This window comes from Danio aesculapii, chromosome 8 (assembly GCF_903798145.1).
Source record: "Danio aesculapii chromosome 8, fDanAes4.1, whole genome shotgun sequence".
Lineage (NCBI taxonomy): Eukaryota > Metazoa > Chordata > Actinopteri > Cypriniformes > Danionidae > Danio > Danio aesculapii.
The window spans coordinates 32087577-32114521 of NC_079442.1; the positions used below are offsets into that span (position 1 = coordinate 32087577).

Below are 26945 nucleotides of genomic sequence, written 5' to 3' on the forward strand. Positions count from 1 at the left end.
AGCAAAAGTGTGCCATGTTTTAAAAAACCTGACGCACAGTGGTCACCGCAGACATCAGCCTGCTGAGTGCTCTCTGCTGCACCACTCCATTGAGTATATTTCAGTGGTCATTCATGGTAACTGTAAATTAATTTCCTCTGTTTCATGCGCGTAGCCAGCCTGGTAAAAGGGGTGCTTCTTTTTTCTCACCATTTTCTATTTAATTTTGATATTGAAATAGTGATTTTAGTGACATTTTAAGCACTTTTTTATCTGAATTAGCTTATCTGGAGGTCATCATAACCACACTTTTTGATGTACAAAAAGTTTCCTAAAAAATTAGAATAAGAAATATGTATAAATTCTTATTTTTTTAAATACAAATTTATTACATTATAATATCGTTAGAAAAAATATTAATCTGTTCATTTATTAGGCAAATAACGAACTGTGCAGCACATTTAACTTTCCTCAGTCAGAATTTGGTCATTTGAATAATCAAAAATTCAAACATAATAATAATGATATTAATTATATTAATGTACCAGCTTCACGATTTTTGTAGCTTCTCTTGTAAAAAGTATACAACAACTATAGCAAAATTAGTATTTAATTTAATTGTAATATGGTCCACTTTTGGTGCTTCACATCTTTTTATTTTATTGTATTTTTTGTTTCAAGAATTAGGTCCAGAATAAAAGTTATTTGTAAATGTTTTCTTTAAGGAAAATAATTGTTTGCTTTGGACAAAACAGATTAGTTGAAGTCACAACAACCCTTTGTGGTTATTTCACAATTTACGATGGCATAGCAGTTAAAATAGGACAAATGAGCTCATGATTGGGACAAATTCTGGGTGAGGAGTAGGTCTTTCGAACCACACAAACCCCCCCCCCCCCCCCCCCCCCCCCCGGCTACATTTTGACTTAAAAAACTAGTAAACTATGATTAACCATGTGAACTAAAGCCACAATGGTGCATGCAAAACACCAAATACATCTGTATGCAGTATTGTGTGCCCCTGTGTCTTTGATGCTTTGCAAATTTTCTTAAAGTGTAAAATTTTCTCAATATAGCATGTGGTTTGATGAACAGACCTCATTATAGACAGCTTGATTCAGACATGTTCAGTAAGTCTATACAATATTAAAATGTAAACATGCATAAATGTTTTACAGAGCATTAAATTACATTTAAACACAATTGTATGGTATTTAATATTTTAAAATCAAATTTATGCTGTTTTATTTTTTATTTTATTTATTTTATTGCTTTGGCATGTAATTCTCTGGATTAGATATTTCAGTAAATTATTCAAATATAACTGAATATTTTTCAGTTATTTGATGGTTTGTAATGTAATGTATACAGTTAAAGTCCGAATTATTTGCCCCCTGTTTATTTTTTCTAATAACTGATTTATTTTATTTTTGCCATGATGACAGTAATTAACATTTTACTAGATATTTTTCAAGACACTTCTATACAGCTTACAGTGACATTTAAAGGCTTAACTAGGTTAATTAGGTTAACTAGGCAGGTTATGGTAATTAGGCAAGCAATTGTATAATGATGGTTTGTTCTGTAGACTATCGTAAAAATGTATAGCTTAAAGGGGCTGATAATTTTTACCTTAAAATGGTTCATAAAAATTGAAAACTGCTTTTATTTTAGCCGAAATAAAACAAATAAGACTTTCTCCAGAAGAAAAAATATTATCAGACATACTGTGAAAATTTCCTTGCTCTGTTAAACATCATTTGGGAAATATGTAAAAAAAGAAAAAAAAATTAAAGGGAGGCTAATAATTCTGACTTCAACTGTACTTGCTCTGAATCTTGAAGTGCAATGTCTTGGTCTGGGTCTTGAATTGTATAATCTTGATCTGGGTTTGCAGGGCTATAGTATTGCTCTGGGTCTTGAATTGTAAAGTCCTGGTCTGGATTTTAATCTTGGTCTGGGTTTCAGGGCTGTAGTATTGGTGTGGGTCTTAGTGCATAGTTTTGGTCTTGTTTGGGGTTTTAAGAGGTGCAATCTTGGTGTGGGCTTGAGATGGCCTTCAGGGGTGTAGTCTTCTGGATCTTAAGGTGTATAGTCTTGGTATGGGTTTTCAGGGGGTTAGTCTTGGTCTGGGTCTTGAAGTATAGTCTTGGTTTGGATCTGGAAGTGTATAGTCTTGGTCCGGATCTTGAAGTGTAGTCATGGTTTGGGTCTTAAAGTATAGTCTTGGTCTGGATCTTGAACTGTCTTGGTCTGAGTTTTAGTGGTGTAGTCCTGGTCTGGATCTTAAAGTGTAAAGTCTTGAAATGGGTTTTTAGTGGTGTAGTCTTGATCTGGACCTTGAAGTGTCTTGGTCTGGATTTGCAGGGGTGTAGTCTTGGTCTGGATCTTCAGTTGTATAATCCAGATTTAAAAATTTCAGGGGTGTAGTCTGGATCTTAAAGTGTATAGTCTTGGCCTAGGTTGTTATAGGTGTAGTCTTGGTCTGGATCTTAAATTGTATAGTCTTGGTCTGGGGTTTCATGGTTGTAGTCTTGGTCTGGCTCTCAAAGTTTAGTCTTGTTCTAGATTTTCAAGGGTGTAGTTTTGGTCTGGATTTTGAAGTGTAAAGTCTTGGTCTGGGTTTTCAGGGCTGTAGTATTGGTGTGGGATCATAGTTTTGGTCTTGTTTGGGGTCTTAAGATTTGCAATCTTGTTGTGGGTTCAAGATGATTTTTAGGGATGTAGTCTTAGCCTGGGTCTGAGGAATTTGGTATACTTCTTATGTTTACCCTTACTCTGGTTCTAGGTCTTAAGTAGCATAATCCTGGTGTAAGTCTTGAAGTCTATAGACCTAGTCTGGCTTAGACTAGTGGTGTAAACTTGAGAACGTCTGTTTTTAAGTGTATAGTCTTAGTCTGGATCAGCGTTATGTGGGGTGGAGTCTTGGTCAAGTGTATGTTAGGTTTAAGTTAGTACAATCTGACTTTAAAACTAAAGACGTCACTATGTGATTTTTCTCCTTCTTCGTGGTAATTGACAAAAATATAAACCTGTGTAGTCAACCCTTAAACAGTGGTTATTTAGGAATCTAGAGATTTTACGTGCACATTAAAGTTACATGCACTTTGTTAAGGGAATTATTATTATTATTTTAAAAAGCTTCAGTTGCAAAGTTCAGAATTCCTGTTGTTATCATGGTAGCTTTTTCCCCATATTTTATTTTTAGAAGTCTATTTGAAGGCTAAGGAAACATGTTATACAAGCCTTTTTGTCCAATACCCTATAGCAGGGGTGGGCAAACTCGGTCCTGGAGGGCCGGTGTCCTGCACAGTTTAGCTCCAGCTCTGATCAAACACACCTGCTTATAGATAATTAGTGATCTTGGAGACACTGATTAGCATGTTCAGGTGTGTTTGATTAGAGTTGAAGATAAACTATGCAGGACACCGGCCCTCCAGGACCGAGTTTGCCCACCCCTGCCCTATAGGCTTCTGTTCCACAAAACACACACAAACACACAAAAGCAATGCAACTATAATTGTTCTTCAAATCTCTACATTCAACATGTTGTGCTCCGATTAAAAACACAATTAAAATCTGACTTCATAATTCCTTGTTTTTTCCTTTATTTTCAATTTACATTAATTAAAATCGTAACAAAACCAGAACCAAAAAGAGAGAACAAACAAAACAAAAAAAAAAGACCAAGATCATAATAATATTAATTATAACAAAAATATACACACCCTCACTCACACACACATCCTGCTCAGCGCTACGGCAATCCTTTGGGAGCAAAATTCCGGCAATGCCAAAAGAGTTCCTCTGTCTTTTGATCATCCAGCACCAGTTTCCGCATCCTCCGAGCAGGCTGTGTGTGTCGAATGAGGCTAGTTAGGGAGTGGGATGGACTGGGAATTCTGGGAAATACTGACAGATAGATCAAAACTAATAGCACCTTCTGAAGATGGACCAAGCCGCGCCGGGGTGTCATCCTGATGTTTTGGGAAACCCAGGCTGCTTCCGTTCACATCCAGATTTTAATGTTGTTTTTTCCTGTGTGAGGTAGCTTTTCTTGAAAAATGAAGATCATGCAAATAAACAAAAATTTGAATTGGTTTCCAAATTTATTTCATTTCGTGTATTTCTTTTCGCTGTTATGTCAAGGGAACCAAAACTCCCTACTCTGGGCGATCATGGGAGAGAAAAAAATATTGATTTACACCAAAAAAAAAGAAAGAAATGGAACTGCACTTTCCCCAAAATATTGATTTGTGTGTGTATAAGCACATGCTCGCACACACAAACACATACAATTGTGAAAATATATAGATCTGGCTGCTTCAGAACAGACTGAATCAAGACTTTTTTGATATTATACACAGTAAATATTAACTTATTCCCTCCTCAGCTTTAACATTTCACAATGTGATGTTTTCTTCTGAGTCACAGTCAAGAGGCAGAGTAAGGGGTGAAGTGGGACTGGCCTTCTTTCTTCTTTAGTGGGAGGGACTGCTGTGGTTCCAGTCATGACACTGTACAGCATGGCCCACCCACCCGCCACCTGCAGGATGTGATGACATCAAGCCATGTTTCTGTCTTTTCATTGGTAGTGCTCGCTTTTTCAGTCCCCCTCTTGGCTCCCGTCAGGAGGAGGCGCTGCACTTGTCGGAAACATGGCTGGATTTCAGAGGGAGAGACTATTTAGCGCTGGTTTTTCCGTCACGCTAAACGCGGACAGCACGACTTTTTTTTGCGTTTTAGAGAAAAAAAACTTTCGTCAATTTTCAGATTTCTTTGCTTTTCTTCCATGTTTCGTTATTTGGAGAGTGTTTTGCATCCTCACAGTTATTGCTCGTCATTGGTATTTTTCCATGTCTTATCTCATAATCCACATGTGTTTTATTTGATTTCTTTTTACAAGAAGCAGACTGCGCCAATGTCCACTCCGAACTCCTGATCTGCTCCTCCGATGTCCATTGGAGCGATGTCCATGATGGGCAGTCTGGATGTCTTCTGAGTTTTGTACTCGATCACAGTCTTGGCCCATTGACCTGTGTGCTTCTGTAAGACAGTGGAAAAAGCCATGTAAGTGAGTGTGTATAAACATAAACACAACAATTATTGCTGTTTTAGACTAGTATGATCATGCTGCTAATAGGTAATGTGGTGGCTCAGTGGTTAGCACTGTCGCCTCACAGCAAGAACGTCGCTGGTTCGAGTCCCGGCTGCGTCAGTTTGCATTTCTGTGTGGAGTTTGCATGTTTGCGTGGGTTTCCTCCGGGTGCTTCGATCCACAGTCCAAAGACATGCAGTATAGGAATAAACTAAATTGGCCGTAGTGTATGTGTGTGAATGCGAGATGGGTGTTTCCCAGTACTGGGTTGCAGCTAGTAGGGCATCCGCTGTGTAAAAGATATGCTGGATAAGTTGACGGTTCATTCCGCTGTGGCGACCCCTGATGCATAAAGGGACTAACCCAAAGGAAAATAAACAAATGAATCAAGCTGCTAATGTTTTATTAATATTAATAATATTATATTATATATGTAACAGAGGCCAGCTAGTAAAGTGCTATGCAGGTAAACCGCACTCCTCTGACCTCAAAAGGTGCTCCAGCGACAGACACTAGAGGCCATGATCTTTGGTCTCCTAGTTAGAGCAACTGACTCCAGTGCAAAGAATCGCCGGTTCGATACCAGCTCAGACTGGGTTGGGTGCAGTTGGGACTGATGGGTTACATTTAGGGGCTCATCCGGGATGGGAGTGAGGTTTAGGGGGGTGAGTATAACAGAGGCCAGCTAGCGAAGTGCTATGCAGGTAAACCTCACTCCTCTGACCTCAAAAGGTGCTCCAGCGACAGACACTAGAGGCCATGGTCTTTAGCCTCCTTGTTAGAGCAACCGACTCCTATACAAAGAATTGCCGGTTCGATCCCAGCTTAGAGTGGGTTGGGTGCAGTTGGACCGGTGGGTTACATATATATTTTTGAGGAAAACGTATAACTATTTCAGGATTTTATGATTGACAGAAATGAAAAAAGAAGTAATGGAAATGTTTTATAGCATTTAAACTGTCTTTACTGTCACTCTTGATCAATTTAATTCCTACAAGCTTAAAGGTATATGCTTTTTTACATGTTTCCTTCAAAAACGTCTTCCTGAACCTAAACTTTTCAAGAGTAGTTTAATTTGATACATCCGATTTTAGTGTATGCATCCAATTAAATGTACAAAATGAGCCTATGAAGGATTTGAGAGTTTGAGAAATAGTGGCAATAGAAAGATTAAAAAAATTATAATAATATTTTGGGGTGCACTGTGATCCTTAATGTCTCATTAAATCATTGTTTTATTCTAAACATTCCTGACAAGATTCTGATATTTAAACTTTTGTTACCCAGAATTACATTTTAGTGGGTATCCTTTGTAAATCATGTCAACCTATCAGCCATCCCCACTGAAATGTGTCACTTGATTGACATACAGGGCAGCCAGTCTGATATCTAACCTTTTCTAAAAGGCACCCCTGCACTATATAGTTGGCTTTTTCCTGAAGAATTAAAATCATTTAATAATAATATGCTTATAGTTTTGATGCTGGAACATCCATTTTTATATTTTGATCCATATAATATTGCTTAAGTATAGTTAAATATTTTAAACAGATTTGAATGAATGTTGAAAACTGTATGTGGTATGTTGAGACTCACCTTGCAGCCATCCTCAAGTACACCATATGTAAAGCGGCTGTTGCCCTCTGCTCTGATCTCCACATCATTGGAGCCCTGCAGCAGAATGGCCTTCTTCAGGTTGCCTGTGGCTTGATCCATGTAAGCCACGCTGTTCTTGCAGTGGTAGGTGATGGTCTGAGTGGCCTCAGTAGACAGCAGCCTGAGGAAGTTCAGCTGGATGGTGGTAGTACTAGGATTCTGGCTGCCATCAGCATAGCTAAACTGTAGGAGAAGGAAAAAAATGTATTATACTTAGGTAAAAATGATATTTCAATGATAATAGGATTAGATATTTCAGCATCGCTTCTTGTCCCAGCCTGAGGATAGATTTTCAGCACCATGGACCAACAGAAATTCAGAACTGTGAACAGCTCCCCAACCCAAACACTCATAATTAAATCCAGATGTGCTTTTTTGCGCCATTGAAACCCTTTAACCAGACGTTTTATGATTTCCTTTTACATTTGGTGTTGTCACTTAACTAAAACACAAGGATAATACTCACGTGGAATCCACCGTTCATGCTTTCTCCGAACCAAACATGCTTCTGGGCCTTGCTCTTGCTTGTCCACCAGTTCTTGCGTGGGATTTTGGGAGTGCTTGGTTTCACACAGGTCTCTCCGGTCTCCATGTTGCAGAAAACTTTGATGGCATCAGCAGCACTACCAAGGTTAGGATCCACCCAGTAGTCACCTGTGGATAGAGACCAAGAGATTAGTTCAAGTCATATCAGCTTCACAGTAACAAACAGGAAATGGATTTCAGAATAGATTTAAAAGGCATTAGTCTTATTATTTGGTTCAAGTCAGATTGGTGTTGGTTTTGTTCATCTGTAAAGTTGTGAACTTTGAAATAAGTTCAATTCAGCTATAAACAGCTCTTTGGAGAGCAACAGTGTTGGTTCTATTGAGTCCAATAACAATCTTGATGGGGTAAAATTCATCAATTATAAAACACAATTGATTTACCTATTAAGCACAATTTGTTGCTCAATTATATTCAAGTTCTGCTGAGTAAAATTTATATTATTGATTTTTTAGGAGTCTTTTATATCCCAATTAAGCAAGCAAGGTGACATTGGTAAAGAACAAGACTTCGCCATGTGATAGAAAGAAAATTTTTAGGTTCCAGGATCCAGAATCCAGGTTTAATCTATGGACCAGTTCTCCTCTGGCCAAATGAACATATGAGTACTAAGGGGCTTTCACACCAGCTTTAGGTATCAGTACAGTCCCTGTTCTGACACAAAAAATCCCTCTTTCTATTGGGCCATTTTCATGGTTGCAACAAAAAGAAAATCTAAAATGGTAGCGTTTCATATGCCATGCTTTTGTCTAATCAATGTACACTTGGTAGAATGTTAGTTCCTATTGCTCTAGGTTAGACCCTACTCTGAAGTAGGAGCTAAAGACAATGTTATAACTAAAAGGTCTTCCACCAGTAGTTATGAAACCATTACCTCTGTGCGAGACATTTTTCAACATTTGGAACATCTGTTCTGACAGTTGTGACCATTTTCCTACTTATAAGACCATCTGTGGATCTCTTTTTCCTTATTTCTTACCGCTCTTCCATTCGGGGTGGCAGAGTTTCAGGTCTCGGCAGGAGCGTGCAGGATTCTTGCGGGAGCCATCAGGGCTGCGGATATCCTCGATCTGCCCGTTAATTGACTTCAGAGTGGCGTCCACCTCCACATCGTGTTGTCTGAGAGAGCTGGAGGCTTCATCGGCACGCATGTAACGCAGAGGATCGGGTCCCTTCTCTGGCTGAGACAATCCAGCGAAGGCAGACATGTCAATGCCGGGGCCAGGGGGACCAGGAGGACCAGGGGGTCCGGGGTTACCAGGAGGACCCTAAAGATAGATGATAATAAGAATATGTGAATCAAACATGTACGTTTCACACTAATAGAGCTATAAACTAATGTCTGTGAATATGTACTTACAACTGGGCCAGACTCTCCAGAACGTCCACGGGGTCCAGGTGGACCAATGGGTCCAGGCTGACCATTAGAACCATCCTTACCAGCAGGTCCAACAGGTCCTGAAGGTCCCTATTGTGAATAACATTGGTTAAACAAACCATTTAAGCACTGAGATTCCAAACTGTGCTTCCACCAAATTATGGTCACTTACTTTGGCGCCAGAAGGTCCAGCAGGTCCAGCAGCACCCTGATCTCCAGGAGAACCCTTTTTTTGAGAAGACACAGCAAAAATGTTAACATATCTCATATTTCTACTTTACACAGTCTGTAAAAAAACTAACACTTGTCAAAGACTCACGGGAGGTCCGGGCAGACCCTGCAGACCAGTGAATCCTCTGTGTCCCTTCTGGCCTCTTTCTCCAGCTTCTCCTGCCTCACCCTTATCACCACGAGGTCCTTGGGGTCCCTGATAAAGAGAAAAATTGAATCAAAATGTAAGCCTCTAAAAAAACAACAAACGTTACCAAATGCGATTAAAATAATTAAATAATGTAAAAAAAATTACATTTAAATCTTATTTAAGTTTAAGTGCACCAGTCTTGTCAATAGAATTTTCCTCATAGCTCTATTTTATGTGTGCTATATTTTGAACCTGGCTATTTTGAGAATTTAAAAGCTCAGCATGTATTTCTAGCTTACTATTTTGTTCCACCTGCTTCATAAAAGGTACTTACAACCATGCCTCGAGATCCAGCAGGTCCAGGGGGTCCACCAGGTCCTTGTGGGCCCTTTACAATGAAAAGAATATAACAATAAACACATTATAAGTAAAAATGCTTTATGTAATATAAGTGGTAAATGTTGATTTTTAGCTCTAGACATTTAATCTTCATAAGGATAAATAATATTGGATAGGAAATGCTGTTTTGAATATGTAACAAAATTTTAAAATAAAAACAGCTTCCTTGTAGAATTCATCCAAAGACATAGTGGGGATAATTGAAACATTTTTTACATTTACATTTGCTGGAAATTACACAACCAGGATGATGATTTACATGATGGATTTGTTTTCTAGACGTTGAATATTATTGTCATGCATTCTTGTACTCAAACATGAATTTCTGTATCTTTTTAAAACATGATTTCGGAAGTTTACTCACATTCTCTCCTCTGTCTCCCTGTTTGCCGATTGGACCAACTGAACCAGGAGCACCAGGGGCACCAGGAGCTCCAGGCGCACCAATTGGGCCAGTGTTACCACGCTCACCCTAAAAAAACATACAAAACAGATCATATATTTCCGCAGGCAGGACATCGATCTGTCTAACCAACAGTTTTATAAAACAAGTAAATTGAACTTATATTACATATGAAGTCATTCTGAGGTTCATTTATTACTAACATATACAAAAAATATAATTAGGGGAAATTTTTGACCCCATTTTATGCTGTCTTGTATGAAATTTATTTGTAGATTCTCACAAAACTTCCTCACCTTCACACCAGCAGCACCATCTCTACCAGGTGGACCATCAGATCCAGGATTACCCTGAAGACAAACAACACAAATGAGTCAGATGTCACCTTCATATTACTGAATCTGTTCAGTAAGTCATCACTTCTTTGAGATTTATCATGTTATGCATGCATGTGTTTTTACCTCACGACCAGTCTCTCCAGCAGGTCCAGTCAATCCAGGTGGTCCAACAGGGCCAGGAGGTCCACGGTCACCAGAGCCTCCTGTAGCTCCCTGTTTCCCAGGCTCACCCTGTGGGACAAATAATATTAGCAAAGTGCAAGATTAGGGATGCTGCATCAGGATCAGCAAAAGATATATTTACTAATATCTGTGCAAAATGTAGACTTTTAAGCCCTTAATCAATAAAGAGTATATGGTCTTCACTCACAGAAGGTCCTGGAAGTCCAGGGAAACCTCGTTCACCACGCTGACCAGGCAAACCAACAATACCACGCTGACCAGCAAGACCAGCAGGGCCAGAAGGACCATCAGGACCCTACAAATGAAATATTGAGAGAACAAAGCTTAGGAATACAGTAAAGAACCTGTAAAAACACAAAAGTAAATCTGTTGCTAAAAAAGTGCATGTGTGAATGAATCTGAGCCTTACAGGAGGACCATCTTCACCAGCCTCTCCCTTCTCTCCAGGAGAACCAGGAGGTCCTCGCAGTCCAGCATCTCCTGCTCTACCTGGGGGACCAGCATCACCACGAACTCCCTTAGGACCATCCTTACCAGAAGGACCTGCTGGGCCGGCAGCACCAGGGTTACCCTGAGAGGGTTTGAAAAAAACAAAAAGTTTAGAATGGGATCAGATTTAGATGCTGAAGTCTAGACTCCCAGTATAAATGAGCTACATTTTTTTGTATTAAAGTAAAAAGTACTGCAGATGTAGGAATATCTTTTAATATAACTGAAATTCACTTAACAGCCACCGGTGTTGCTTAAAATAAAGATTTCTGAATCCTGCATGTAGTTTATTTAAGCGAACTGAGCGAAATGTATGTGATATTGAGGGGCTTACGTTGGGGCCAGGGGGTCCAACTCTTCCTGCAGCACCTGGGAAACCAGTGGCACCCTATAATGGCGAAATATATTATTGTTAAAAAAATGTCATTGACAAAAAAAAAAGACATTAAGTAACTGGCAAAAACATCAAATGAAGGAGTATTATTTATGACTAATTTGACTTTTTAAGTAACTCACTGGGGCTCCTTGGGCTCCACGTGCTCCCTTAGTTCCTGTGACACCAGTTGGGCCCTGAAATCAAGCAGTGAAACATGATGAGCCAAACACACATTGCTCAGCTTAAATCAAGTCTATTTAAGTTCAATATCAGCATATGTAATACTCAAAGTAGCATCAGACACTGATGTGGAGATACTTACAACTGGGCCTGGTGCACCTGATGGTCCTTGGGGTCCAGGGGCTCCTGAATCACCTTTCTGTCCTGATTCACCCTGCTCTCCCTTATTTCCAGGCTGGCCATCAGCACCCTGAAGAGAGAAAAAGTGGAGAGGTTGAGTCAGATTTGTTTTTCTCTGCTTGGTGGATAATTTCACCTTCCACTGAGCTATTTGAGAGAGTTCAATTAAATAGTATATACTGCAAATTATTATATTTTAAATATAGCAACAGAAAATTGTCAATTTAAAGCATAAATCATATATGTAAATCATAACACATTTAGGCCAGAAAAGATCCATTTTTTTAAATGTTCTTTAACATTTTTTATGATATTTCTATTATTATTTTTAAGATATAATAATTTTTCAATAAAATGTTTTGAGATCAGGTCATTTTGGACTAGGTTATGTATGGAGTATATTTGGGTGCTTAAATAGTTTGGTAAAATTCTCTATGAAGTTATATTATTGTAAATATATTAACTTTTCTCCATATCGCACACATATTGGGACAGGATTTAAATATGTAAATACATCAACATTGTTTGTTTATTTAAACAATATATATGTTATTTATTGTTAATTTAACTGTTAATGAACCAATGAAGAATGAAATATTTATTTATTTTGCCATCATTATTGTATTATTAGGTTTTGAAGAGCAATAGTTATATGCTATTTTGTTATTGTTTTACAAAAATTTCGAGTTGTTTTTTTTGTTTCTGAAAAATCTACAAACAAATTTACTTTTTACAAAATTGACTAAATAATAATGAAAATGATCTCATGATTAATGTATCACTGCAAAAAAACGAAACATTGTGGGTTTCTACTTACAGGGGGTCCAGCAAAGCCAGCAGGTCCAGGTGCACCAATCTCACCACGATCACCCTAGTAGGATGATGAAAATATATTGATTAACACCAAAACTAATTTTACACATCACAAAACCAAAAACTTCCGTTTGTACTTCATTTAGCTGTCTAACTGCAAGATTAATAAATTGCACTAATGTTTCAGGTTTACACTGAAGAAAGGACAAACAAATGTTTGCTTACAGGGGCACCACGAGCACCAGGAGCACCAATTGAACCAATTGGACCAGTTTCACCCTGTGAGAAAAGAAAAAGATAAGAAAATTAAACATCTGCTCAAATAATTTCAACTATCAACCATTAGGAGAAGACCACATGAAGGATGAGGCATGTACCTTTGCGCCATTGGGACCAGAAGGACCAGGTGGGCCAATTGGACCAGTCAAACCCTGACAAAAATGACAGAAAGATCATTACTTTTGATCAGCTATAAAAAGCAAGCAATTTCCTGACATTTGCTGTCTTTATAGCACTTACTCTTGAGCCATCTTTGCCAGGTGCACCTTCAGGTCCTTTCTCTCCAGAGTCACCCTAATAAATGAGACATTCAATAAGTGACCCAATCATCTAAATGACAATAGGTTGATGTAATTACTAAGAGGAGGGATTGTACCCTTTGTAAAGACACTTACTCTGTCACCTTTAGCTCCAGAGATACCAACAGCTCCTCTCTCACCAGGCATACCTTGAAGACCGGGAGGGCCTTGAGCTCCACCAGCACCAGCTGGCCCAATAGCACCCTGTTGGAAATCAAACAGAGACACATGAGGTGTTTGTGAGATGGAAGAATGTTGAAGTGTGGTCCAAAAGGTTGTAACTAGCCCTAACCTTATTGCTTTAATTAGTAAGAATGTATTATATTGTGCATTAAAAAGATTTTTATGTTGTTGTAAAATATGTCATTTGGATTTCAAAATGCAACCTAGCCAGCATAAGAAACCTATTCAAAAATAGAAAAATATTGTTCTTCTTCTTCTTTGTCTTGACCACATTTCCAATTTATTGCACTTCAACATAAGCTCTTGCATGAGTCAACGCTAAATGCCCCCTCTCTCTCTATCATGCACAATTCTCATTAAAACTCATGGCCCAACATGCAAAATACTTCATGCAAAATTTTGCACAGTAGTGTATGCATTCAATTAAATTCATTAAATGGACGATTTGGGATGGATGCAATGTGGGTCTTACCTTGGGTCCATCAGTTCCGGGAGTTCCTGGAAGTCCTCTTGGTCCTTGGAGACCCTGAGGGCCAGCACCTCCTCTCTCACCAGGGAAACCACGTTCACCCTGAGCAAGCACAGCAAAGTCATGGCACATTAATACTCTTTTTTTTTTTGTTTGGGTGTCTTCTATGTGAAGGATAAAAACTCACTCTTGGTCCAGTGGGACCGGCAGCACCACCCTCTCCAGGAACACCCTATACAGAGGAAGAATGGGATAGTTATGATAGATATAGTCACTAATAACATCTTAACAGCACAAATTGAGCATATGAATAATATCTTCAGTAATCCTCACCTGGTCACCAGGTTTACCAGCCTCTCCGGGGGCTCCAGTAGGTCCAGGCAGACCCTGCACAAAAACAGAGTAAACCTTAGAAAACTTTGATCCTGTTTTATTGTTTCCTAAAATAATTACACATGAGTCTCGACTTATTTGGTTTCTGTGATCTAAGTTAATATGTATTATAGTTCCAGTATATGTACAGTATATTGAATATGCGCAAATGTACCTGGAAGCCAGATGGACCAGGTTGACCTTGTTCTCCTCTCTCACCAACAGCACCCTAAAACACATCGAAATCATATTTTAGGCAATATGGAAATATTTCAGACACTACTCAACAGTTTTTTAATTTTGTTGATTGATTATAAAAACTGAATGCTTTAAGTAATGCCGCATTAAATGCATATTTACATAGATTAATTACAAATTTGCACAAACATGCTTTTAAACTATACACAGATTTATTTATTGCTCATATAGGTGGCATGAATGCATTTACACAACAATAACAAATGTATACTTGGGGCTAAGGTGGGTCATTGCAGGTATAATTTAATCTGGATTTAGGCAGCATTATATCTTTACACAAAGTAATACTCACAACAGGGCCAGGAGGACCAGAAGGTCCAGTCTCTCCATCTTTACCAGGCAAACCCTAATGAAAGAAAAAAACAAAGAGAGAAAAAATAAGGCAAAAATCTGTTTGCTGTAGGATACTGATGCATTACTTATTTCATTAGTAACTATAGCTTGGAGTGCCATCTGGATATTGACTGGCATATAATTCCAAATATTCTGAACATGCATATGTGTAAAAACAGGGCTTACTCTAAGACCAGTGCGTCCAACAAGTCCTTTCTCTCCAGGTTTTCCAGGTTCACCCTATGTGAGAGAGAGATGCATGAGACACAAAACACACTTGCCACCCACTTTCAAGGACAATTTGTAGCTGAAATGCAGAAATGCTCTAATGGTTTTACATTGGCTCCCTTGGGTCCAGGGAATCCCATCACTCCAGGCTGACCACGAGCTCCCAAAGGCCCAGGGGGTCCAGGACGGCCATCTTCACCAGGGGCACCCTACAATCAATAAAACATGTTTAGCACTGAAGTGTGCTGAGAAGCAGTGTGCTTAGTATCTGAATACTAGTTGTACCTAGTTGTTTTAAACAATATAGATACTCACAGTCGCTCCAACTTTTCCTTGAGCTCCAGCATCACCAGGGCGTCCAGTGAGACCCTGTTAGAAGAGGAAGATTGTGTGAATGATGAACAATGCAATTAGCCTTTAAAGCAACACACATAAAAGGTGGTTTTTAAGTCCAGTTATGATGATCAAAACACACAAAAAACAGAAATCCCAAAAAACAAAATCACTCACTCTGGCTCCGGGAAGACCAGGTTCGCCAGGGCGACCAGGATCTCCAGTGCCTCCTTTCGGTCCACCCAAACCTGCAACACCACGATCACCAGGAGCACCCTATGATAGTACAGAACGTGAGTACAGAAATCATAAGATAATACATGTACAGAGTAGTTGAGATCACAACTGAGTCCCACCAACCTTTGCTCCAGCAAGACCATCTTGACCAGGGAATCCACGGTTACCTGGAGCTCCCTATCAAGAAAGAATAAATACAGATTCATTAGTGTGGTTCTTTATCATTTGGTGAGTGATAATGTACAACTAATCAAGTCAAGATACACACTCTCTCTCCAGGAGGTCCAAGAGGTCCAGCAGAACCAGGCTCTCCTCTTGGTCCTCTCTTGCCCTCTTCTCCTGATGGCCCAGGAGGTCCCTGAGGTCCTAGAACACCCTGTGTAATTAAGATAAGAATGTGCCTGATTAGTTTGTTGCATATGATTGTGATTGAATTTAAAGTGGATACAACAGAAAGGATAGCTAACAATGAGTAGAATGTTGGTTACTTACACGCTCTCCCTTGGGTCCAGCCTCGCCTTTGAATCCTGGGATACCAGGGTCTCCCTGTGTAAATACAGCAGAGATTTCAATTAGTATGATGGCAAACTATTCTGCACTCTGGATTATCTGTGTGAAATTACTAATAGATGTCTGTGAGCCACTCAGAGGACAAGTGCAAGACATTCTCACGTACAGATTGTCCTTTAGGCCCAAGAGGTCCAGTGGCTCCCTGAGGTCCTGGTGGGCCACGGGGTCCTGGGAAACCAGGGGCACCAGCAATGCCAGAAGCACCCTGCAAAAGAGAAAAATGGCCACAATATAATCACTGAAAGAGCATAACCAGTGTTATAACTGAAAGTTATTTTCAATGCTCAATTACAGAGAAATTAGTAAAAAAATGAACTGTGCGCATATACTCACAGCAGATCCTTTAGCTCCAGGAATACCATCAGTACCAGGGTTACCCTGCAAAATTAGACCATTTAAATTCAACACATTGAATGTACTGATAAAGAAAATCAAAAGATATTTTGCTTCATGACAATAGCTGTAAATATACTCACAGATGCACCAGCGGGTCCAGGAGATCCAGGTGTACCAGCCTCTCCACGGGGTCCCTGTGCGCCCTCAGGTCCACGAGCACCAGTGGGACCAGCTTCACCCTGCAGGATTGAACATCACATCACATTAGCAATGATTATGTTTATATTTTAAAAAATGGTTTCTATATTCACAGAGAATTGCTGCTGCAGATTTCTGCCATTTACCTTAGAACCAGGGGATCCTGGGAAACCTGGAGCACCAGCAGGACCAACAGGACCCTGAAGAGGTAAACAATAACAAGTGATCAACAAAAGATATATGCTTACTTTCTCTTGCATCCCTTTAATGTTATTCTCAGATTTCTAAATGCCTGAATTTTGTATCATTTTCAGATAAAAATACATTTTTAAATACACTTTAAATATTTTAATAAATAATTTGCTATCATCATGTTTTCATTCAGAATCATCCACCTTAATATCCATTTGTCTCCCATATATATATATATATATATATTTAATTACTTAGCATTAGCAATAGCATTAATGAAGTTAAACCTTGAAAATTTATTAGGAACATTGATTTATGATTACATAGACTAGCATTTGAGAACACAAGGGAGTGACATAATGCACTTACAGGAGGACCAGCAGGACCAGGTAGACCATCATTACCACGGGCTCCCTGTGGAAAGATGAACATACCATGAATATAGTTTAAAGCTACCCACAACTATATCATGTTTTTTATCAGGTCAGTTATCTTGTGGGCACTTACGGCAGCACCAGTTGCACCAGGACGACCTCTCTCACCGGGCAGACCACGAGGACCCTGAAGACATTTGGATGGAGTTAGCCAGATGCATTTCAGTATCAGAAATGAATCAGTCATTAGCATCAAAAGGTACTCACCATTGGTCCAGGAGCACCACTCTCACCATTAGAACCTGCCTCACCCTGGAGGAAGAGAGAAGAGAATGATGAGACTTTAAAAATGCATATTGTAAAATCAATTAGTTCAGAGCCAAATTAAAATCAATTAACTTATTGAATTTTTGAGCCTATTACCATATACATGTTAATAATAGTCTCAATATTTTGAAATATATATAGGAGTCTTTATAGTTTCAAACTTCATTATCTGTAAAAATGAGATATTTATTGTTCCAAAGTAGATTTGCAAACAATAAAGCTTTACAAATACACAAATCTGATAAATATCTGTTAGAATGGACCCTTTTCACAAGCCTGTTATGATGCGTTTAACGGTCATCAGCATCTTAATTCCTTGAGATGGAATTAAGTTTTTAATATTTCGATTTTTTTTTAAAACGTATGAATATTTATATGTATTTATGTATGTATTATATCATCTTTGCTTCAAATTACAAAAAACGAATTTTCCGCTTGTGAAAGATGTTTCTAACGCAGTGTCTATGGGACAGGACAGTAAATCTGATATTATTCTCTCCTCTGGTTGCCGTCATCAGTCTCACAGTTTTTTTTTTCCTTTTTCTGAACGTCTTTATAACATCATCATGGAGTTTTTCTTTTATTATTTCAGCAAATAATATTGTAAAAAAAATTATTTGTTGTACTCTCTCATTCACTGTGCTCTAAGTTTTCCCAACTATGACGACTTTCGCTACTGAGAAACCTGGAAATGTGAAAAGGGTCTATTATGATGTCCTATGAAACCTGTCAAATCTATTCTTGCATTCAATTTGTCAGATATGAGTATTATATACTCCATTTCTCCATTTAAAATGCCTTCGTAGTACACCCTTCTTTAATATTAATCTAGAAATAACATTTAAATGAAATAAAATTTAATTTGTATACACATTTTTTGAAATTGCATTATTTAATCATATAAATTATTCCAAAAAGAAGATTTGCAAACAATATTGTCATACTACATAATTAATAGTAATTACATAAATGTGAATGAGAGGGTAAAGAATGTTATAATATTCTCAGTTTCTGAAAGGTTTGGTGACTTAATAGTCATTTATATTTTAAAATAGCCTTAAGATGTAAAATTTTGTCATAGTTTAAAAACAAATAATTTTTAGTCTACATAAATTTGATAAAGTTATGGTAGAAATATGATGCCCTGCAAAACCTGTGTGTGCAGTTTCAGACATGATTATTTCCTGTCAATGTGGGATGTTTTGGCTTAAAATGGACTGTTTTTGTTGCAGTACCTTGGCACCTGCAGCACCAGCCTCTCCTTTAGCACCATCCAGACCTGGGTGTCCCTACAAACACATTCAATATTAGGCAAACCTATTGATACAGTAATAAACATACAGAAAAACATTCAATTCCAATCTCAGAAACTCACTCTATGTCCCTTGATGCCAGGAAGTCCAGGGGTTCCAGGGAATCCACGAGCTCCCTGTCATACAAAAAAAGAAACAAAAGGACTGATGCTCCTTAACGGAAAAAATAATAAACTAAATAAGTGACTTAAACTATTGTATGTGGGTCCTTGTTTCTATATGATGTTTACCTGAGGTCCTGGGGGTCCACGCTCACCAGCTTTACCAGGTTTGCCAGCCTCACCCTGGAAGAAGAAGGACATCCAGAGACATTACAGTTAACATCTTTCAAGCATTCACTATTTGGAAGAGCTTGAATATCAAATGGGCAAAACTACTCACATCACTTCCGGGTTTTCCAGGGGGGCCGGGTGGGCCACGGGGTCCAAGGGCACCCTAAAGTTTGTTAAATTGTTAAAAATTGTTGAAATTTAAAACAGCATTGTGATCTAATAAATGGAGTTGTTGTTGGTTTTTTTGCAGTGTCACTGATAATGTGCGTATAAAAGTGTCATCTTTGTGGGCTGTGTAATATGTGGACTAAGTGGAACTATAAGTGTCATATGTGTAGGCATGTGCGGGGAAATCGAGATATGGCCCACTCACAGAAGGGCCAGGTTCACCAGTCTCTCCAGGGTTGCCTTGGAAACCTTGTGGGCCCTGGAACGGAAACAAATGACAGAAAGGGATTTGGGAGTTGGCGGTGATGGATGCTTACAAATTACTCATATCCAGTTTATCAGTGTAGCTTCTGTTGAAATTCAAATCATTATTCATCATTAAATTGGGCATATAAAATGCATCTACTTACAGGTGCTCCAGAGGGGCCAGGAGGACCACGGGGACCCATTGGACCCTGTAGAAACAGATTAAATTAAATGCAACATGGCATCTTTGATCCAGATAAACACTCTAAACTGATAGACTATGTTACATTTTTAATTGTTTATGATTATTTTTAAAATATGTATATTTTCATAAGAAAAGATTAATTATTTGCTTAATTGTGTGTAATTTATTTGTGTAATAATCTATGATTATTTGTTATAATCTGTGCTGCACTTTAATTGTCTGAGAACAGGTGGCATTTGAAAAGTAAAGAGCACCAAAGATCAAGAAACATGTAGCAGTTGATTATCTATTTAAATGAAACTCTTTTTGGCAGTGGGCTGTGCTCCTGCCAGTCTTAAATACTAAGACTTTGATACTAAGACTTGATTAATTTATTAACGTTAGAGGTTTTATCAGTACTAATCTGAAATATGTATGAAAGAAAATGTAAAATTGCAGCATTAAGTTAAATTCATTCCCCGTCATTCCAAAACGTTCCATTGAAACAAAGGTTTGAGGTTTATTTCCTGTCCTGCATTGTAATAATGAGATTGCATTTTTGCAGAAAATACATTGATACATGAATACAAAATACTCACAAATAAAACTATTACTCAACATGTATTCAACAAAACTGCGTCAAGTAAATAAATATATACCTACTGTATGCACATATATGCAAAGTTATATTCTTATACTCATATATTCATTCACACTCAATGTGGAAAATGAATTCAGGTATAAATTAATAAACTATTGCTTATTATTACTAATTACTATTGTTAAAAGGTCCCTAAACATCCATTGTTTTCATTAAATAGTCTAATTCCCAAAGGTATGGCAAAACTTCAACTGGCATATAATTTTGTCCTTGCTTTTTATGTAATGTCTGATTAATTTACTTTCCATGAAGCAAACCAGGTTTTTCACCTCAAGGGGGCACACTGTAAACAAAATCCATAGATGAATGAATGCTACAGCTATTAACTACAATATAAGTAACTACTATACTCTAGTAGACTGTTAAAGTTCCATATTAGCCAATTTGAGAACTTTAAAACACTGGGATGATGTGAGATTCATTCAGTGGGTTGCAGTTTAAAACATAAGTAAAAAGTATATTATACCATAGCAATATTTATTTAACCCATATAGATATGCCTGTGTGCCATGCTTTTTTTCTTCTCACCATTGGTCCCTGCATCACACCCATCTGAGCACCTCCTGCCTTCTCATCAAAACCACCAGCCATCTGAGCAGCAAAGTTCTGCACATACACAAACACACACTTACAGTAACCTGCAAGAGGTAGACACAAAACTAGAGAGTACATTAAAAGAGATGAGAAACATACTCCTCCAAGTCCAGGGGGACCATTGGGTCCGGGTGGTCCAGGGGGTCCTGGGTTTCCAGGTGTACCAGGCTCGCCATCTCTCCCTCTTGGGCCGGGACTTCCCTAAGGGTTATAAAAATATATTAGGGCATATGAGTGAACAAGAAAAGAGAGCAAAGAGATTAGCTAAAGCCTTTTCACATGACAGCTTCCTGCTGAGTGTGTCCACTGCCCCTTAATGTACTCGGATAATGGCTAATTCGGTCTGACATCACTTTAGCTAACAAGTCTGAGAAAAAAAATGTTTGAAAAGGCAAGATTTCTTACCTTCTCACCCTTAGCTCCTCTCTCACCACGTGTTCCCTGCTCTCCTGGGGGTCCCTGAAATCACAGAAGGAAAAATGTAAAAACAAAAAGTTAACTTTGGTCACTAGTAGTGTGTGAAGCAAACTCTGCTAAAAAGACGCAACACTAGTATATCCAAGTGAGGGTTCAGGAGAGCCCTCTAGTGGAGAAACGAAATGTTGTACGAAAAATTATTCAGATATCAATTACAAAACAAAATGTTAATAATTTATCTCACCATTGGTCCAGCAGGTCCTCTTGGTCCTACAACCTACACAAACAAAAAATAATAAACATCCATCATTTGTTGAAAACTGATCAAATCAGTGCAAAGCATGTGTACAGTAAGCAAGTGTAAAGATCATCGATGAAATGACTTACATCTGTAATATCGCCTGGTTCTCCTTTCTGTCCCTGTGGAGAGTAAAATAAAGTATGATTTAAAATACAATTCATTCTATTCAGCATTTGTATAGCATGACTTTTTTAAAACACAGACAAGTAAAGGCCTCACCTTTGCACCAAGTGACCCTGTTAAATCATATCACATGATAAAGGAAAGACAAAGATTGACAGTTAGACACAGCAGGAGGAAGTATTTTACATGTATTTGATCAATTAGCAAGTTTTCAATAACACACACACACACATTTGGACATCTAAATCTTACACTGACAACAATGCTGCTAGCTCACTATGAAGGGTCACCAAATGGTCAAGAAGAAAGTTGATGAATAAAGTAATAAGCTAATGCTGACTCGTAATGAGGACGTTAAACTGGTCAGACACTCAGTGTTACTGTAAGAACTAATGAACTGCTTTTCTGAAGCCACATAGCTGAAAATACCAACTCATTGGCACCCCACTAGGCTTTGTACCAAATCAGCATCATTCTCTTCCCAGACTGCTTCGTTAAATTGTTAAAAGCAGAATATTAAGATGCAAGCTCATGATCAGTTTAAAACATGAAGCATTATTGGAATATTAGAAGCATTAATAGGCTGTATGGTGCTGAGCGAATGAAATACAAAGATGTAAATAAATACATCATTGAAAAAAACTCATTCTGTATCAGAGCCATGAGCTGATTACAGTGAGCTAGAAATATGTTCAAATGTTTAGGGAAAAACATTTCTTTACATGTTGTTCATCTTAACACTATTGTGTGTATTTGTGTAACAGCAAAACACAATGTTTTTTAAATGAACAGTAGCAGCTGTCAAGGTTGACTGAACATGAAGTGATGAAAAAGTTGGAAGAGCAACACTTCTACATTTTTTGTTAATTAGAATGTTAGTAAGAGGTCACAGTATTCAAAGACGCTTTGTCTTGAATTGCAGCTTTTTCCGAACTAATTGAGGTTTTGGCCTGTTTACTTGTTACTATAATAGAAATAAAATAAAATAAAATAAAATAAAATAAAATAAAATAAAATAAAACATAATATAATATAATATAATATAATATAATATAATATAATATAATATAATATAATATAATATAATATAATATAATATAATATAATATAGGGCGAGGGGCGATGCGGTGGTGCGGAGCCTCGGCTGGGTCAGCTGGCATTTCTGTGTGGAGTTTGCATGTTCTCCCTGTGTTCGCGTGGGTTTCCTCCAGGTGCTCAGGTGCTGGATAAGTTGGAGGTTCATTCCGCTGTGGCAACCCCAAATTAATAAAGGGACTAACCCGAAAAGAAAATGAATGAATGAATGAATGAATGAATATAGGGCGACACAGTGGCTCAGTGGTTAGCACTGTTGCCTTACAGCAAGAAGGTAGCTCGTTCGAGCCCCGGCTGGGCCAGTTGGTGTTTCTGTGTGGAGTTGCATGTTCTCCTCGTGTTCACATAGGTTTCCTCCGGATACTCCGGTTTCCCCCACAGTTCAAAGACATGCGGTACAGGTGAATTAAATAAACTAAATTGGCCATGGTGTATGTGTTTGAATGCGAAAGTGTATGAGTGTTTCCCAATGCTGGGTTGCAGCTGGAAGGGTATCCACTGCGTAAAACATATGCTGAATAAGTTGGTGGTTCATTCCGCTGTGGTGACCCCTGATAAATAAAGGGACTAGTCTGAAGGAAAATTAATAATATAATATAATATAATATAATATAATATAATATAATATAATATAATATAATATAATATAATATAATATAATATAATATAATATCATATTATATAATATAATATAATATAATATAATATCATATAATATCATATCATATAATATAATATTTTTACATATAAATATAATATATTTTACATATATATATATATATATATATATATATATATATATATACATAATTTTACAGACACTCAAATCATGCATTTATGTGCATTATATAATTGTATATTTGCTTATTGTAGTGGCAAACAGGTAGAAAGGTGTGCTTCCAAAAACACAACCTCTCAAAGTGAAATTAAAAGTGTATACATTTTATCTAAATACAACTATAACTGAGAAAAACATAATTTGGTCTAAAACTTAAATCAACAATAAAATTTAAAAGTGTTGCAAACTTGGAACGTTTGCTTTAAGTTCTGAACACAATCACATGACCAATTGACCAGGCTGTAGTCTAGTGGTATGTTAGACAAAGTTACAGAACTCAAAGCAGACATTGAGCAGGACAGGTGTGAGAAGCAAAGAGAGGTGTGTGAGCAGAGAGCGGACCAATAGGGTCGTCGGTGTCAGCTGGGCAGATGGGACAGCACTCTCCAGGTGAAATGATGGGATTGGCACAGTCATTCAGATCCTCACAGATGACCTCGTCACACAGCACTGTCCCCGAATCACACACACAGACACGGCACGGTTCTGGTTTCCAAACCGCACGGTCTGCGTACTGCTGGCCATCCTGAACACAGCCGCCAAACTCTTCCTCTGCAGCCACCAGAAGGGGGCGACAGAAAGGAATGCATGAAGGTAAGAGACAGGGGAGCGACACACTCAAAAATAAATTAAATTAAATAAAAAGCAAGTAGCACAAGTCTCCTAATTTCTAAATGTTTTATAATACATATATATTTGATGTATACTTAATATATTTCATGCATTTTAAATATATTAATTGTATGTAAAATGATTACATATACATTTCATATATATATGTTTACATGCATACAATTCAAATATGAGTCCAACTGATGGCTGACAGCTGGCTACATTTTAATTATACACTAACCACAACACTAGCTAGCAATATTTGCAGGGTGCATATCTGACACCCTGGTGTAAAATGTGGGCTCCTGTAGTCTGCGTATTTGAAACTGAACCCCAAATCTCCAAAACTAGCCATGAATGGGTCTTTCTCAAACACAGACAGGGCTGCATTGACAGCCTGGTGCCTTATGCAAACACACCCCTCTCGCAAGCTCCATCTGGATCTAATGGTCTCACTTACCACCAGGGCAAACACACCCTCATGGGTCGGAAAGGACAACCCTCACCAACACTGAACCCCTTGATCTGTTTGCTTTTCAAATATTCGTATGAAAGTGTAATTTGCCTTTAACTCCCAGCCCTAGCGCACATGAATGAGGCAACTATAGCTGTTTAGTTTTTACTCTAAATATGGAAAATCCACTTTTCTTGAATGCAGGGCAAAGCAAGCGTTCTGTGTAATTAACGTTTCCTTGTTTACTGAGGAGATAGAAATTTAATGAGCTCAGTGAGAACACAAGGAGATGTTCATCTGGGTCATTTGTCTTCTATCACTTCCAGTAACAAATATCACAGATGACACTCTTTATAGTTGCAATCTGCCTGTGATCTTTCCAGTTTGATGTTTTGGCCTTTCATACAACATTCCAGAGACCCCCTCCTCCTTATCCACCCACCAAACCTAGCTCCCCAAATCTCCTAATCAACGCAAAATCCCCTGAACTAAACCTGAAATACTTTTGCTTTCCAAACACTGTGCACGTGGGGTAATGGTGCACCGTTTGAACCCTTGCAGGAACCTTTGCTCCTAATCTTAAGTGAAAGTGCTCTCACACTGCCAGACGCGGATGTATTAATGACCTACATATGGAAATTGGTTATTATAATGCTCTCATTTACACTGTAAAAGGCATTTGAGGCATTATTTGGGATCCACAGTTTTTGTTCCATTATAAATAAAAGAGGCACTTTAAATATAAACGATATATAAAACTGTTTATTACTCATTACAAACAAATTTTTAACGTATCATGTATTTTGTCTAACTTTTGTCAACTGTCTAAACATATAACTGTTCAATTGCTTTTCTTGTCCTGGTCAATTTTTTTCTGTGATGTATTTATGAATTAGAAAACTATTTTAAACGAGAAAGTTATGAGAGACTGGCACAGTTTGTCACAGTAACGTAGTGATACTGATCCCAGCCAGCGGGAAGAGCACAGTTGCTATAGCAACCTCCTCAGGAGAAAGTTACTTCACGCGCATCCGCACTGGTTAACTTGTATTCTAACTTGTATGGTACCTTAAAGTTTGTATAAATCGATCGTAAACGCATATATACATATAAGCAACGTGAATGCCTGCACCTATACCTGCTTTTTTAACACATAGCCAAACTTTAAAACTAATAAACGCAACATTTTTATCGCGTTAAACTGTCGCACAACATATGCACCAGTCAGTGTGCTGATGCGCGTGAACCAGAAAGCTCAACTCAGTGAAGTTGAGCGACAAAAACATCGTTTATTAGCTATAAGGCGAGATTTGAATATCTGCATGCTTAAAATTACACTGCAAGGATAATTCAGCTTTATAATGTTAAATAATGAGCAAAAGGCATCCTACAGTCCAGAGGTGAAAAGCGAAAACCCAAACTGATCCATTCCAAACTTTCCTCTCATGTCACCATGGCAACCCCGTACAATTGTTTTGCAGAATACTTTGAATTTCGAAGTGAAAAACTCCAACTTACGGTCATCTTCTTGTTGACATCTTACAAGGGATAGCAAAACGCTATGCGTTGCTACAAGTAGCAGGAGAGTCCGTGAATCCAGCAATCTGAACATGTCTAAAGATTAGACATGCAGGTCCTCAGGAGTGAAAGTCGCCGAAGACCCGGCGGAGCGGCAGCCCAGTGCTCGCGGGGAGTGTGGAAGTGGATGTGGATGTGTTTGGGAGGATCCGACGCCAGGCACACACAGACAGAACCCACCGCGTCAGTCAGAGCTCCGCGGTTTTATGTCCACTGGCGCATTTATGAATCTTAGTATATCCCAAAAAGTGAGTCCAACCCCGACCCCCATGAGCGCTGAAATACGAGCCCCCCAGCCCACCCCATTGGGAAAGAAGTCCACCACCCCTCTGTCTCAAGAACAATTCCATCCAAACCCATCCACCCCCTCCCCTTTTTGCCCTTTCCTGGCAAGTGGTGGGCTTTCTCTCTGTGCCTTTTGTATGAAAGTGCATCATAATGGCCTTTGCTCAGAAAAGAGACTTGGAGAACCAAAATACATTCATTGTTTCAAAGATTTTGACCCACTGTGGTTGCACATGACCATTCAAAACATGAGATAACCTCAGGACAGTTTTAGCATAGATCATGGGTACTTATGCATACAGTGTAAAGTCAATCACACAATACATGACACTTATAAAGATTCCATTTTAAAAGCTGCAAACGAAAAGTTAAGTAGTATTATAAATAGTTTTATTTAATTTATTCTGTTAATCGTGTTGAACATGCTGATTATAGAT

The 26945-nt window shown here is 38.3% G+C and overlaps 1 protein-coding gene across 2 annotated transcripts; it reads right to left on the minus strand.

The window, feature by feature from the left end:
* Positions 1 to 3563: 3563 nt before the first annotated feature.
* col2a1a (collagen, type II, alpha 1a) lies at positions 3564 to 26446 on the minus strand. Of its 2 annotated transcripts, XM_056463727.1 has the most exons (54): positions 26164 to 26446; positions 23922 to 24131; positions 21743 to 21759; positions 21610 to 21642; positions 21467 to 21499; positions 21211 to 21264; positions 20905 to 21006; positions 20740 to 20817; positions 19531 to 19575; positions 19326 to 19379; positions 19062 to 19115; positions 18911 to 18964; positions 18743 to 18796; positions 18603 to 18656; positions 17308 to 17352; positions 17174 to 17227; positions 17036 to 17080; positions 16621 to 16674; positions 16417 to 16515; positions 16274 to 16318; positions 16047 to 16145; positions 15863 to 15916; positions 15639 to 15746; positions 15494 to 15547; positions 15311 to 15409; positions 15116 to 15169; positions 14911 to 15009; positions 14759 to 14812; positions 14532 to 14585; positions 14157 to 14210; positions 13943 to 13996; positions 13797 to 13841; positions 13613 to 13711; positions 13054 to 13161; positions 12899 to 12952; positions 12757 to 12810; positions 12605 to 12658; positions 12384 to 12437; positions 11529 to 11636; positions 11347 to 11400; positions 11165 to 11218; positions 10751 to 10912; positions 10529 to 10636; positions 10282 to 10389; positions 10117 to 10170; positions 9782 to 9889; positions 9353 to 9406; positions 8977 to 9084; positions 8830 to 8883; positions 8640 to 8747; positions 8259 to 8547; positions 7200 to 7387; positions 6674 to 6916; positions 3564 to 5025 (listed from the first exon to the last, which is right to left on the minus strand). In XM_056463727.1, the coding sequence occupies exons 1-54, from the start codon at positions 26255 to 26257 to the stop codon at positions 4879 to 4881; spliced, it is 4476 nt and encodes a 1491-aa protein (XP_056319702.1). In that variant the 5' UTR covers positions 26258 to 26446; the 3' UTR covers positions 3564 to 4878. The 2 variants fall into 2 exon arrangements, with proteins under 2 accessions (XP_056319702.1, XP_056319703.1); XM_056463728.1 differs by lacking the exon at positions 23922 to 24131.
* Positions 26447 to 26945: the final 499 nt, after the last annotated feature.